Source organism: Diplotaxodon limnothrissa, linkage group LG23 (assembly GCF_057381915.1).
Source record: "Diplotaxodon limnothrissa isolate DT_005_m linkage group LG23, D_limnothrissa_male_GT1.1, whole genome shotgun sequence".
Lineage (NCBI taxonomy): Eukaryota > Metazoa > Chordata > Actinopteri > Cichliformes > Cichlidae > Diplotaxodon > Diplotaxodon limnothrissa.
This window is the reverse complement of record NC_140617.1, coordinates 7,175,167-7,189,638: the sequence shown is the minus strand read 5'-3', so window position 1 is coordinate 7,189,638 and position 14,472 is coordinate 7,175,167. Positions and strand designations below refer to the sequence as shown.

Below are 14,472 nucleotides of genomic sequence, written 5' to 3'. Positions count from 1 at the left end.
AGCACTTTTTCCCATATTTTAATATGTTTGTCGTACAATCTCAAACACTGTCCCGACATGTGGTTAACCTCAGCCCTCAATGGTCACAAACATGCTTCACACTATTCTCAAGTCTTTTAGCAACTCTGCAATGTCTATATGCGGCCTACGGCTGGGTTCAGTCCCGCTGGAGCACAGTGCACTCTGCAGATTCTTGGCTGCCTGGTTTAAGGATGGCAAAATGTGGGTGGCGTCCGTTGTCTCCTTTTCACCACGAGTGCACAGAAGGACTTCATTTATCTCTTCCTCGATCTTTCGAGACAGGATGGTGGGAAACACGCCGCTGACACGCTCAAGCACGCTTTTCCTCAAGGCTGGGTCTCGACATGCAAGGTTCAGTATGAACAGACCTGGCAGGGAGAGATAAAGAAAGGATATTACTTGAAAACTAAGCACATAACTTTGATAAACTGTTTGTATCAAAAAGTAACATGTCATATTTGAGACTGATAAAAGTATGGCTGTTTATTAGTCTATTTTATTTTGGTTGCAAGTGTCACATCAATTTAGCAAAAAAGATAAGATTTAAGCATAAGAGATAAAGTATTTTAAAATGATTCTGTACCTCTGGGAGTTAGCAAGTTACGGACTTTCTGCAGGATTGGGGTTTCTACAAAGGCAGCAGGAGGACAGCTCATACCCAGAGTGCTATCTTTATTGTCTACATCAAACATGATGGCATCAAACAAATGACCACCTAGAGAAAAGGAAAAAACATACTTTATTTTTAATACCGATGAACCATTATATTCACTGGATTACTTTTAATTGCACTGTAATCCACACCCTCACTGACCTTCTTTTTCCAGTGCACAAATGCGTTCCAGACCATCCCCAAGAGTGACAGTCAAACGGTCATCTGGTTGAAACCCGAACCATTGTTTAGCCACCTCCAACACAACTGGGTCTAGTTCCACAACTTCAATAGTTACATTGGGCATAAAGTCCCGCAGAAACTGTGGAAGGCCTCCTCCACCGAGCCCCACCAGGAGCACTGACACTGGGATGTCTAGGAAGGATTAGGGAATGAAGTTTAATTGAATGTGATATTTTAGAGCAACTGAAGAGTGATAAATGCATGAATTACATGATAGGTTCTTCCTACATACACACACCTTTGTTCTGTGGCATGCCCACGCCAAGCATAGCAAGACAAGCCACCATGACTTCATGGTGAGCACAGCAGAGGAAGCCACTGTCCACAGTCATGGAGGTTGAAGATGCTACTGGAGCTGCTGATGCCTTGGCCTTCCTTTTGTTCTTTTTCTTCTGACTTGTCGCTGCCCAAATACAAAACAATAAAATTAAGAGCTGTACAACTTCAACATCTTCTGTTTTTTCCTTTTGCGTTTTGGTTTGCTCAGTTTCATGCATTCTGGTATTAACTGGTAATCTCCCTATACTGTATGTCTGTGCATCATTGGTTGTGCTCAGTAGGTTAATTATTTACTTGTAAAAAGACCATTCATAAAAAATACTTTATTATTAAGTGAAACAAATCAGGAAAGTACAAGACATTACCTGTATTTGATGAGACCAGACGGCTCTCTGATTGGACAAGGGCAGCATTAGACAGGAAAACAAGTCGGCGATACAGTTCTCCGTCCTCTCCTTTGACATTCTCCACGCAATACTCCCCACTCAGCTGACTCACTCCCCTGCTAACCTCCTCTCGCCAGCCAAGGTCACCTCCCACAGACAGAAATGGCACCTGAAAACAGGGAAAAGAGCACAAAGGAAAGTGCTTCTTTAGACTGTTAATATTTTACATAGCATGTTTTTAAAAAAGGGATGCTTATGAGTGGTTACCTGGTGGTTGGCTGGCATACCCGGGGGAGCCAGGTCCATCACCACTGGTGAGAGTTCTGACTGGACAGCTTGCATCTCTGTGTACTCCTGATTCCTGTGCATTGATACAATAACCAAGCGCCGAAAGTTAGCACTGGCTGCTAGCTGCCTCCGCCCCTCACCAGAGCTGTAGAGCCAGGCTGTCTCACTCCCTTGAGGAACTGACAAAACAAACAACAAATCAAAGGACTAAATACACCCAATTCCATTAGAAGGCAGAAACTTGATGAATTGAAGCCTGGGCTCACCGATAAATATAGCAAACTGGTTTGCTCTTGGAACCTTAGCACCTGGTGGAGAATCTTGTATTGTAAGAGTGTATCTGGGAAGGCCGGTCTTTGCATGGCAGAGCGTGAGTGAGAGGTTTGAGTTGGCATCAGTGTTCGTCCGGAGCCTCTTTCTCAAGACGGAGTAAGCCTGATGCTCCCTCACAGCTGACAACAGTTCAGAAACATGCGTGTGACGGAGAGGGGCTCCATCCTCTCCGAGGCACATCTCAAGAATGGGTGTGGGCATAGGCTGACGGAACTTGGTGCAAACCAGAACAAAAACAGGCAGAGCAAACGAGTCTTCCTCTGTCCTGTTTTCTTCCTGCAGGCAGTGGAGCCTCACTGCCCAGCCGAGCTGAACAAAATGCTCCACAGCCAACTTGATCACGCTCTCCTGAGCCAGTGTCACACAGACATAACGACCCCCGACACTTAGCACACGACCCACCTGGAAACACAAGAAAAATACAGTGAAGTTCATGCAGAGGTGTATATTGATGATGCACAGCCTGATCAACCTGCTTCTCACCTCTGTGAGCATGTTCCTGGCCAAAGCTCCTTCTTCTTCAGATGCCATAGCATCTAAGGTGCCCTTGTCCAGAGCAGCCTGATAGCTTGCATCCTCATATGGAGTTTTAGTAGCATCCACCTGATGGAAGGTAAGGCCTGGCCTGCGCTCAGCATTTCGCTGGTTCATGTTGTTGACCACAGTCTCACTAATGTCTATATTGGTCAGATGCTTGTAGCCAACATCATACATCTGTTCACTCAGCTCAGAGTTACCACAACCAACCACCAGCACCTGAAGGACAGAAATAAAGCCTAGCGGTCACTTATCAAGGCAAGAAATATACCAAGGCACAATCAGTGTTAGCAACACCCAAGTATATAAACATTTCAGGAGGTGGATGATTTGGTAAACTTTTCTTCTTTGCTCAGCTTTCCTATTTAGGTGTCATCAGAGCAGATGACCTGCTTCCATCTCATCCAGTCCCTCACATCCTCCTATGTCCACTTTCACTACATCCATGAACCTTCTCTGAAGTCTTTCTCTTTTCTTCCTGCCTGACAGCTTCATATTCAGCATTCTTTGTCCAATATATCCACCATCTCTTCTCTGTAAAGGTCCAAACCCGTCCTTGCTTCTCTGACTTTGTCTCCAAACTGCTTGACCTGCGTTTTTCCTCTGATACACTCAACTCTTCTGCCTCCAGCTCGGCCTCCTATCTTTTTGTTAGTGCCACTGTCTTCAGAATATACATCATAGCAGGTCTCAGTCCCATCTTGTAAACCTTCACTTTCATTCTTGCTTTCATAATTCTGTTACAAATTACCCTGAAAATTCTCCACCCCACTTCATCTCTCTTGTTCACTGTTCATTGCCCCCAACTTTTTAAACTTGCAACCTTTACGCCTCTTCCTCTTTACACCTATCTCCCTCTCACTCACAAACATGTATTCTGTCTCGTTTCACTGACTTTCATTGGGCTTCTATCCAGAGAATACTGGATCTCTCAAGGCTCCCTCCCGTCTGCATCCCTACTCTCACCACAGGTCATGTGTCTGTCTGTCATCTGCAGAAATTCCTGCCCGACATCAACGGTCAATCTATTCATCACCACAGCAAACAAGAAGGGGCTCAAAACAGATCCCCGATGTAATCCCACCCCCACCTTCAACCAATCTGTCACCCCTACCGGACACCTCATATATGTCTGCATTACCCTACCATACTTCTCCTGACTTCCTCACATAGTACCACAGTTACTTTCTTGACTCCCTATCATATGCTTTCTCTAAAGCACAGTGCTACTCCTTCAGACCTTCTCTATATTTCTCCATTAAAACACTCAAAACAAACATTGCCTCTGTAGTGTTCTTTCTCTTTATAAAGGCATACTGTTGCTTGCTGATCATCAGTTCTCTCCTCAATCTTGATGATCTGGCACATCAGCTCTCTGTAGTTACTGCAGCTCTGCATATCACTGTTGCTCTTGAAATCATGTGGCAAACTAAATTTCTTAATGCAGTATTAAAAGAAACAGTGAGTGTTTCGCCAAACCCCTTCGTCACCCAATTTACCTTATCTTGGACTTTGATGTATTTGTGCAGCACACCGCACAGTTTGTTGTAGTCTCCATACCATTCAAAAGCCTTCTCCCCTCTCTTCTTAAAAAACTTCTCCCAGTACTCAGCAGAGCTGAACTCCTCGGCGGTGCGAGGTAAAAGACTCATGGTCGTCTGTGATGGTTCAAAACGTTGCAGATTTTACCGTAACTTTACCTACAGCCACTTCTACACATGGCACTTGGCTCTGATTTCCACCCGGACAACATTGCTTCCAGTACCGCTTGCTGATTGGTGGAGTGCCCCTACAGATTTAACGATGATTGGCTGAGGCTTTCAGAGTTGCTGTTATTGGTCGCTGCATATGTGGAAGTGCTCGGTTCGCTGTTGTTAGTCATCCGGGTTCAATTCATCATGGCGGTACCCGCTGGAAGGTCTGTGGTTTTCGTGACAGGGAACGCAAAAAAACTTGAAGAAGTAAGAAACAAATACTTCATACCTGAGATGGATTGTATGTTTACGGTCGGAGTGGCCTTTCTAATCCGTTCCAGGAAGAATAGTGTTCATTTAACGGTCCTTTTCATGCTGCATGTTGAGCTAGCTAGTTAAAGTGAGATTGAGACTGGAGCAGTAACTTAATCCAGAAATCCCTTGTTTCGTTTGCCACAAAAAGGCCTCACAAGATTTATGAAGATTTATGCTTCGTCTGCTTGTTTGTGATCCATCAGGTCATTCAGATACTGGGCGACAAGTTTCCCTACAAACTAGTGGCGAAAAAGATCGACTGTGAGTATCAAAAGTAACACCACCGGCTAAAGAAAAATAAATACATTAAAATTATGTGGTCATTGCTTTTGCAAAATTTTCTTTATGCAGTGCCTGAATACCAGGGAGAGCCAGATGAGATCTCCATACAGAAGTGTAAGGAGGCTGCACGACAGGTACAATGTAATACCACTGCCATATCACGTATTAATTAAAGACAGTGCCTTAACACCCCCGCCCCCCCCAATTCAGATTGATGGACCAGTCATAGTAGAGGACACCTGTCTATGTTTCAGAGCTTTGGGGGGATTACCTGGTCCTTACATGTAAGTCAACTATCTAAAGTATGTATTCAACGGTATCATCTTACATAGTGATAGTGAGCGTCAATTTTAAAACAAATATCTGTTTCCATAGTAAATGGTTCCTGGAAAAACTCAAACCAGAAGGTAAGTAATGAAATAAATGCTATCAAAATGTGTTGTTTAAACAAACGTATTCAGAGCTTGATGAATGCTTGATAATCAAGTTAGGAAATCCCAGAAAGTTGATTCAGTTCATTTGGGCAGATTGCTTTCAATTGGAGAAACCTGTCATCCCTTATCCAGATGACTTCACTGCAGGCTCCCAAACCTTATAGACAGTACGGTTGCATAAAGATCAGCACCATTGCTTAACAATGACTCACGTGACCAGATATGCCAATTAGAATTTTCTTCAGAAAAACCAAAGAACTGCTGGCTAGGCATGTTGCACGGAAGTGTTACCTAAGCAGGCCAGAACTTGGCAGTCTACACTTACAAGCCAGAGGCCAATCTTTTGATGAAGATGTGCAGATTCTGGACAGGAAAGAATGAAGGTTTGAGCGAGGAGGGCATTGATATAAAAATAGAGGCCCCCTTCCTCAGTTCTAAAAGTAAATCTCCTACCATCTTACAATGCCGTGATTGGAGCCATTCCCCAGTTCTTTGTTAGTAGTACTCATGGCCATTCATATTTGCATATCAGCAGTCATCAACTGATCGTGTGGCTCATTCTTATGCAAGCACCTTAATAGTTAAATTTTACAATCTGTTTATAAACCTGCAGTCAGCTGATACTGAAGAAGTCGCACGGTCACTTCACATAAACCAAATCAACATTCTGGTATTATGCAGAGCTTCTTTAGAAAAACTAGTCTTGACTTTTGAGGGGTGTTGTTTTTTTTTTTTTTGTTGTTTTTTTTTTTTTCTCTTTAAATTATTCTTTTTAAAATACGTTTTAGGCTTGTACAAACTTCTAGCTGGATTTGAGGATAAATCTGCATGGGCTCTCTGCACTTTTGCGTACTCTGCTGGGAAAGATGAACCCATTCAGCTCTTCAGAGGGAAAACAGAGGTCAGTCCGTCTCTGTAAATCTGTCCTGGTGTTTGTGCTTTTGTGCGTGCATTTTGAATTGACTCCTGTGGTATTTTCAGGGGTGCATTGTAGAACCCAGAGGGCCTCGAGACTTTGGCTGGGATCCCTGTTTCCAGCCAGATGGATATGACAAAACGTAAGCAAAACAATTTGCATTTCCCCCTTTCGACCAACAAGGGGAGCCAGAGGTTAACACACTGCCTCTGCATTATCAACCATACAAAATCCTTTTTGCTTCATGCGGTGCACTTGGGATGAAGTATTACTGTTATTATTTAACATTTGTATCAAATAATAATTTTCACTACTAATTTCTTCTCACTTCTCTGCAGCTATGCTGAACTGCCCAAAGAAGTTAAAAATTCAATCTCCCACCGGTACCGGGCGCTTGCTGCCATGTCTGAGTATTTCTCGCAAACCAACAATACCACACCACAGACCAAGAAGAAGAAAAAGGAGGAAGACTAAAGATAACTTTTGCTCCAACTTCAGGCTTTGAAGTTGCAGTATTATGCATCAAATATAAAGGGAGAAAATATTCCTTAATAAGACACTGTTTGTTAGCCCAGAAAAATACAAAAGATAAAACATTTTTGATGCGTACCCGTAGTCTCTTAAGCGGGCAAAGTGCTGCGTAATATCTGTTTTCTCTTATTTTTTAATAAATGGTTTTGAACAAATGCAATAGTCCATGTGAACATTTCTCTTTGAATATTACCTCTTGGATACTCTGAGACAACCTTCTGAGTTTTTGCTTCCAAGGACTGACAGAGATAGACTGAGGAAGAGTATAATTCATAAAAAACAAGAGCTCCAGGGTCCTGATGAGAGCAGCAGACTCCTCTGTGGCTGAGACTGGCTCCTGGATTTGGGGAGGGAAGCACAGGGCTAGAGTCCAGAGAGGGGAGGGTCCCTGAAAGGGAGAGCGGGGTGTTCAGTACAAACACCACAGTGATAACAAAGAATCTTGGGTTATAAATGACCCATGAAGTGAAAGCCTCCAAGCAGGAACTATGCATACACCTGTGACTAATATCTCCCACATGTATTGAATCAGTGATGCATGCTTCCACAGCAGTAGAAGCATGTGTCTGCTTCTACTGTTACCAACTGTTTAATTACTTCAATCACTTGAATCAGTTGTGTATTGTTCTCACTTATCTTTCCTACATGAAGCACTGCACACTGTAAATTTTTCCCATCTAGTTAATAACATTGATAATCAGTAAAAGTAACAGTTTCAGAAATAAAAGTGCAAACACAGGACCGACCACCCTGTTTCCCTAGACCTCTGACTCTCATTTGGGAGTTGAAATAACAAGTTGCAAAAAAAAAAAGAACATGGGAGCTGTTTTGTTCTCGTCAGGAAACATTACCAGTTTTTCCCAGAATACGAAGTCTGCCTGCCAGGCTTCAGGTTACTAGAGGTAAAAGACAAAACAATTACTGTAAGTGCTGAAGCATTAATCAAAGCCCCACTGTCTGTGTGAATGTTGGATCATTTGAAAGGTATGATAAGGGCATGATACCTAAATTTCAATACACTGTCCAAGCCTACTAACAGGAACAATATTCATGATTTTAATATGATACAGTTTTTGGCTGATAATGTGTTATGTCGTCCCTGGGGTCTATTTATGTAGATTTCTAAGTGTCTTCAGCCTCATATGTAGAAATCTCACAATATATTTCATTCACTCCACTTTACTTACTTTAGTACTACTTGCAGCTCATTTTTTCTTGCCTTTTTTGTACTAAAGAGTGTCTGCAGCACTTAAAAAATCTGTTTCCAAGAAAAAGAGTTCTACTCCTGGTACCATCCAAACTATAGAGATTAATAATGCTAAAGTTTCGGAATTTTCTTAAAAAGCCATTCAGATTTAAAGTTTTTGGACAGAGTTTTAAAAAAAATGTTGTAATCCAGATACTGATTTCTGGAATAGGAAAATAAATAAATAAAAATTATATGTATATATATATATATATATATATATATATATATATATATATATATATATATACATACACACACACATATATATACATTAGGGGTGCAACGATACACAAAATTCACGGTTCGGTTCGGTTCGATACTTTGGTGTCACGGTTCGATATTTTTTCGATACAAAAAAAATGTTCATGCCTTTTTAATTTGTCATTTATTAAAATTATAAATATATATTTTAACTCAAAAGTACAGTTTTTAAATTTAATGTTGCTGAAACAAAAATAATTAAAAAAAATAAATATATCTGATTGAGGAATCACTCATCTTTGGAAAAGAGAGTTTATTACAGAGAAATGGCTCTTTCCAAAATAAAAGCTATACTATACGCTTCTTCTGGGCTATATTCTCAGCAGCATATTGTAGCGGGTCAGGGCTGTTCGGGGTTCTGTTTGTACAGTTATGTTTTGTTTATGTTGCCATAGTGACGGGTGACGCCCTCTTGCTGCGACGGTGTGTCCTTCCGGGGTCAGAGGGCGCCCTGTGTGTTGTTGTTGTTGTTGCTGTGCGGTTGCCGCGCTGAGCAGTTAGCTAGCGGCAGTGTTCTTCTGCAGATGTCAATAAACGGCTGTGCTCCCTGGCTAGCTCACGGGAAGCAAGACCAAACAACACCTCCGTCTCCTCGTTGTCTGAGCTCGCCACATTGGTGTCAGAAGTGGGATGATGGTGGCACCCCATGTTCTGACCCGAGTGACTTTTCCCCCACCTGTCGTGACCGGCGGTGCGCCAAAAGAAGGCACCTGGATATTTGCAAAGTGAAAGCAAAAAACAAGCGCAAATTCAAACGCGATTTCAATATGTCACATATTGACAGTGGCTCACCGATGCCAATGACATAATTACCCAGCTACATTTCCGAAAGAATGCAAAAGCATTGACATATATTTTTCCTTCCTACAATAGCCCGACGGGCAGGGCAGAGATAGATTTTGGTAGCCCGACTGGAAAAATCGCTAGCCCGATTTTGCAAGCCCTGTGTTACAGGCATGGCCCTTTAAGGATGAAGCCTGATGGGAAATGTATTCGGGATGTGTGTAGCGGGACTGCCTGGTGTGTGTGTGTGTGTGTGAAGAGAGAGAGCGGAGAAGGGGAAAAAGTAACGGTTAGCTACAGAAGAGACGGAAAGAAAATAAATAAAAGGAATATAATAACTCCCTCGACAGCCAGAGTTGTGTCGGCGATGCTCGCTGTGAGTAAACTGTTTCAGCCCACTGTACGCTGTGTTCGTGCCTTAGAGAAGAAATAAAGTTCGGTGAAGCAGTTTCCTACGCCTCCTTCGATCTTTTTGCTAGCGGAGTTGACCTGTATAGTAAGCTGTTGCCGGCTACGAGTCAGTTACGGAACCTTCAAGTAACTGCCAGAGGTTTCCTTACTACGGTTCGGGGCCGCGGATCTGGCGCGGTAACACCTGTATCTGATTGAGGAGTCACTCATCTTTGGAAAAGAGAGTTTATTACAGAGAAATGGCTCTTTCCAAAATAAAAGCTATACTATACGCTTCTTCTGGGCTATATTCTCAGCAGCATATTGTAGCGGGTCAGGGCTGTTCGGGGTTCTGTTTGTACAGTTATGTTTTGTTTATGTTGCCATAGTGACGGGTGACGCCCTCTCGCTGCGACGGTGTGTCCTTCCGGGGTCAGAGGGCGCCCTGTGTGTTGTTGTTGTGGCTGTGCGGTTGCCGCGCTGAGCAGTTAGCTAGCGGCAGTGTTCTTCTGCAGATGTCAATAAACGGCTGTGCTCCCTGGCTAGCTCACGGGAAGCAAGACCAAACGACACCTCCGTCTCCTCGTTGTCTGAGCTCGCCACATTAGTGTCAGAAGTGGGATGATGGTGGCACCCCATGTTCTGACCCGAGTGACTTTTCCCCCGCCGGTCGTGACCGGCCGGTGCGCCAAAAGAAGGCACCTGGACATTTGCAGGACTTTGTGTGGGGCAATGGGGTCGTCGGGGACGACTGACCCCTTAGGCGGGGGCTATGTAGCGGGTCAGGGCTGTTCAGGGTTCTGTTTGTACAGTTATGTTTTGTTTATGTTGCCATAGTGACGGGTGACGCCTTCTCGCTGCGACGGTGTGTCCTTCCGGGGTCAGAGGGCGCTCTGTGTGTTGTTGTTGCTGTGCGGTTGCCGCGCTGAGCAGTTAGCTAGCGGCAGTGTTCTTCTGCAGATGTCAATAAACGGCTGTGCTCCCTGGCTAGCTCACGGTAAGCAAGACCAAACGACACCTCCCTCTCCTCCTTGTCTGAGCTCGCCACAATATTAAACATATCAGGTCCCCATAAGGAGAATCATGTGCTAACGGCTGTCTAAATGACTGGGGTAAAGTTTGTAACATGCATGCTTGTTGTTTTTGTCTGCTTCCACTTGTCTTTGCACTAGGATGATGTCGGCGTAAATGTGCAGTCATATTCGTTGTGTTCCCACTAGTGCTCCGTTATCGAGCTACCCCTGCGTGGGGCTAGACAGCTAACACTTTAACGAGCTAACTGCTCGCTAACACACTAGTTCCCACCCATGTAATTGAGCATTGCGTGGCACATCCAACATACTGTTTTACTTTAGTCCATGACGCGCTTACCTTCAGGGTCATACGTCACATGAAAACCAAAATAATTCCAAACGCCACATCTGAATGAGGGTGGGGAAGGTTCAATTTGCCATGTTGCAAGGAGAGCTTAACTTCTGTCTCGCTAGCTTGCCCTGCGCTCGTCCTTCTGATGATGCTGTCTGTGTTGAGCGCTCAGTGGATCTGCGCTCGACAGTGCAGCCTAGGCTGAGTAGTCGAACGCAGATTTACTGAGCGCTCAACACAGACAGCATCGTCAGAAGGAAAGTTGATAAAATAAATTACAAATTTTGTATTGTTCGATACATATGCGTACCGAACCGAAAGCACTGTATCGAACGGTTCAATATCGATACGAGTATCGTTGCACTAGAGCTGGGCGATAGAACGATAACGATATGTATCGCGATATAACTTTTACTCGATAGAGAAATTAAGCTATCGCGATAGACCTCGCCGCTCTTGTCCTCAAAAAAAAAAAAAAAAAAGGTCAGCCAATCCAAATTAAGTAGCGCAGAGCCAAACCAATCACAGCCGCAGCGTCACGTCGCGTGACTTGTTACATACAGCACAAGTGCCAAGCCGCACGTGTGTTTGTTTGGGAAGCAGCCAGCGGGTAATGGAGCCAGCGCGTAATGGAGGAAATGAGTGTGCCGACTAGAAAAATCAACCGAGCGTGACCGAAGAGAAAACAGATGATGGTTCCAATGCCGGAGAGATTGTCAAACGGAAGAGCCATAGAAGTTCCGTAGTGTGAAGGTATTTCGGCTATTTCAAGTCTGACAAAAACAGAGTAGCGTGCACTGTAAATTGTGCCGAAAGCAAGTCTGGAAATACAATAAACTGGTGCATGCGTCACACTGTGCGCCACGTTATTGTTTCGGTGAAATGAATTTCTACAATACTGTTAATTCTACTCTCTGCAGTGTTTAAATGCTTACATATACACACAGTTACTGTCCCTCCACACATACGACTCGGTTCTGCTTCTATGCCCCAGCTTTGTTTACTTTTTCCCACCGAGGCTTCTAGACTTCTGATTGGCCAACATTTAGGCACGGTTAGGAATCTAGCGCCACCTGCTGCTTTGGCATGTTCATAGCAGCGTTTTCCTTCATTTCTGCCTTTATGTGTGGACGGGATTATTTTTTAAAACGAAAACGGAAAATCTCCGTTTTCAAAAATACCCGTGTACGTGTGGACGTAGCCTCAGTCTCTGACTGGAAGCGCTAATTCGTCATTCGGCTTTTGTCAGACTAAAGTAACTGTTAAAACTGTTTGAAAAGCTCAGCTATACAACAAGGAGAGATTGAGAATTTCCTTTTAGTTCTCAGTTTATTTGATATTGACAAAAGTTAGTCAGTTTTGTCTGTTCTTCTGTAAAACAAACTAAGATTTATTTTTAGAATTAATATTTTGTTTCTAAGTGGAATTGACAATTTAGTAGTCTGTTTCGTTTGTCCTATTTTGAAACTTAAACGCTTTAGCGGCTGCCTTTTGTGTAGTTTGCAATATTTGCCTTTATTTATCTGAAAAAGTCTCATGTTCCTTAAGTACATCTACCCTGTTGAACTTATTATGGGAAATAAATATTTAAATCAAAACAAGCTGCTGATTATTTCACATTTTACTTGTGAGCAACGGCACATTTAAATCTTACAAATATAGTTATTTGGCTTATATCGTGATAGATATCGTTATCGCCTGAAATGGAAAAAACATATCGTGATATGAAAAAATCTCATATCGCCCAGCTCTACGTTGCACCCCTAATATATATATATATATATATATATATATATATATATATATATATATATATATATATATATATATATATATATATATTGATCGTGGCTCAAGAGTTGGAAGAAAAGTGTCCGGCAGCCTCGCCTCTGTCAGTGCGCCCCAGGGCAGCTGTGGCTACAATGTAGCTTGCCATCACCAGTGTGTGGATGACTGATTGTGTAAAGCGCCATTTTCCATTTACATATTTTTACATATTTTACCATTTACATATATTTACATATATTTACACTCCTGAAGACCTTCTATGACTCTGTTGTGGCTTCTGCTATCTTTTATGGCGTGGTCTGCTGGGGCGGCAGCATCTCTGCTGGGGACAGGAAGAGACTGAACAGGGTGATCCGAAGGGCCAGCTCTGTTCTAGGATGCCCTCTGGACCCAGTGGAGGTGGTGAGTGACAGGAGAACGGCGGCTAAGCTGTCATCCCTGATGGACAACATCTCCCACCCCATGCAGCAGACTGTGACAGCACTGAGCAGCTCCTTCAGTGGGAGACTGCGGCACCCACGGTGTGGGACGGAGAGATTTCGCAGGTCTTTCCTCCCCACTGCTGTCAGACTCCATAATAAAGACTTTAACTGATCAAGCACACACATCCATACATATGCAATAATACTAAGTGCAATAATCCTTTCTGTCATCGTTGTATTTTTACTCAGTTGTATATAGTATTTGTATTCTATTTTTATCTTATTGTATATTTATTTTATTTTATTCTACTGTATATAGTATTTTATTTTATTCTATTCTGTACAGTTGTGTACTGTATTTATTCTTATTGTATTCTAATTTTTGCCTCATAACTTTTGCACTGTCCACTTCCTGCTGTGACAAAACAAATTTCCCACGTGTGGGACTAATAAAGGTTATCTTATCTTATCTTATCTTATCTTATCTTATATATCTATTCTTTTTTTTAAATTTGTGACTATATTTCTTATATTTCAATTTCCTTTACCATGGCAGAAACAGACAATGGTTCTTTTGTTTGAAACTGACTCTCACTCATGTGCATACGACAAGCATTGCAAGCCAAAAACCTGGAGACTATAGAACTTGCCCAGGAGCCCGTCAGTAGTAGGCTTTTTTCCAGGCACTGAAAGCCCATGGTAGCTGGAAAAGCGTCTCCTGACATGACCTGCAAATCAAATACCTTTCCCCAAAGCCCTCATGGGGAAACACAGGATGTTTTCATTCTTTATTACAAACAGAACCAACACAATGCTTATTCAAGGAAACTTGCTGTTCTAATAAGAGAGTATGCTTTGGTTAAAGAAGGAATGTGCTGCTTAGGGATCACTGAGAGGAAAGGACGCCTGACTTTACGAGATTCTTAATCAGTCGTGGTTGTGCCAGAGGAGAGGGAGGGCTTGATGTGGCACTGGGGAGACAGACTTTACTTCATTTTTATTTGTTATGCACGACTCACCTGAATTCTCCTGCTGTGGCAAGTTTTATTTAACAGCAGATTCAAGTTAAAAAAAAAATTTCTTCCTACAATAACACGTGTACCTGGAAAAGGCTTTGATTATACACCACATGACTTACAATGCTGAAATCTAAAAAAAAAACTGACTGCAGAAGGACACTTAATAGAGGCCATATTCCACTCTATAAATTTGGTTTCACCAAACTCACTCTTGAATGAAGTGTCTCCAAGGGATTTTAGGGTTCAGACTAATGAATTAATCCACCATGAGGCCACTGGTGTGC

General features: G+C 42.7%; 2 protein-coding genes across 2 annotated transcripts; one reads left to right on the top strand and one right to left on the bottom strand.

Annotated features, from left to right (window-relative positions):
• Window positions 1-96: 96 nt before the first annotated feature.
• mettl13 (methyltransferase 13, eEF1A lysine and N-terminal methyltransferase) lies at window positions 97-4,453 on the bottom strand. Its single transcript, XM_085348136.1, has 9 exons — window positions 4,239-4,453; window positions 2,686-2,958; window positions 2,136-2,604; window positions 1,849-2,048; window positions 1,561-1,750; window positions 1,155-1,319; window positions 836-1,048; window positions 605-736; window positions 97-389 (listed from the first exon to the last, which is right to left on the bottom strand). The coding sequence occupies exons 1-9, from the start codon at window positions 4,389-4,391 to the stop codon at window positions 97-99; spliced, it is 2,088 nt and encodes a 695-aa protein (XP_085204262.1). The 5' UTR covers window positions 4,392-4,453.
• A 160-nt stretch (window positions 4,454-4,613) lies between these two features.
• On the top strand, window positions 4,614-7,017 carry itpa (inosine triphosphatase (nucleoside triphosphate pyrophosphatase)). The gene is made up of 8 exons (XM_085348042.1): window positions 4,614-4,700; window positions 4,952-5,009; window positions 5,100-5,164; window positions 5,241-5,314; window positions 5,406-5,437; window positions 6,253-6,365; window positions 6,446-6,522; window positions 6,719-7,017. Exons 1-8 carry the CDS (start codon window positions 4,638-4,640, stop codon window positions 6,852-6,854), a joined length of 618 nt encoding a protein of 205 aa, XP_085204168.1. The 5' UTR covers window positions 4,614-4,637; the 3' UTR covers window positions 6,855-7,017.
• The last annotated feature ends 7,455 nt before the right edge of the window (window positions 7,018-14,472 follow it).

Bases quoted from the DNA above. Each gene is read 5' to 3' on its own strand.
- mettl13 (XM_085348136.1), bottom strand. From the start codon at position 4,391: ATGAGTCTTTTACCTCGCACCGCCGAGGAGTTCAGCTCTGCTGAGTAC. The intron at 1,320-1,560 runs GTAATGTCTTGT...GTATTTGGGCAG, and splicing joins TCTGGTCTCATCAAATACAG to CGACAAGTCAGAAGAAAAAG. The intron at 390-604 runs GTACAGAATCAT...TCTCCCTGCCAG, and splicing joins TAACTTGCTAACTCCCAGAG to GTCTGTTCATACTGAACCTT.
- itpa (XM_085348042.1), top strand. From the start codon at position 4,638: ATGGCGGTACCCGCTGGAAGGTCTGTGGTTTTCGTGACAGGGAACGCA. The intron at 5,438-6,252 runs GTAAGTAATGAA...AATACGTTTTAG, and splicing joins GGAAAAACTCAAACCAGAAG to GCTTGTACAAACTTCTAGCT. The intron at 6,523-6,718 runs GTAAGCAAAACA...ACTTCTCTGCAG, and splicing joins CCAGATGGATATGACAAAAC to CTATGCTGAACTGCCCAAAG.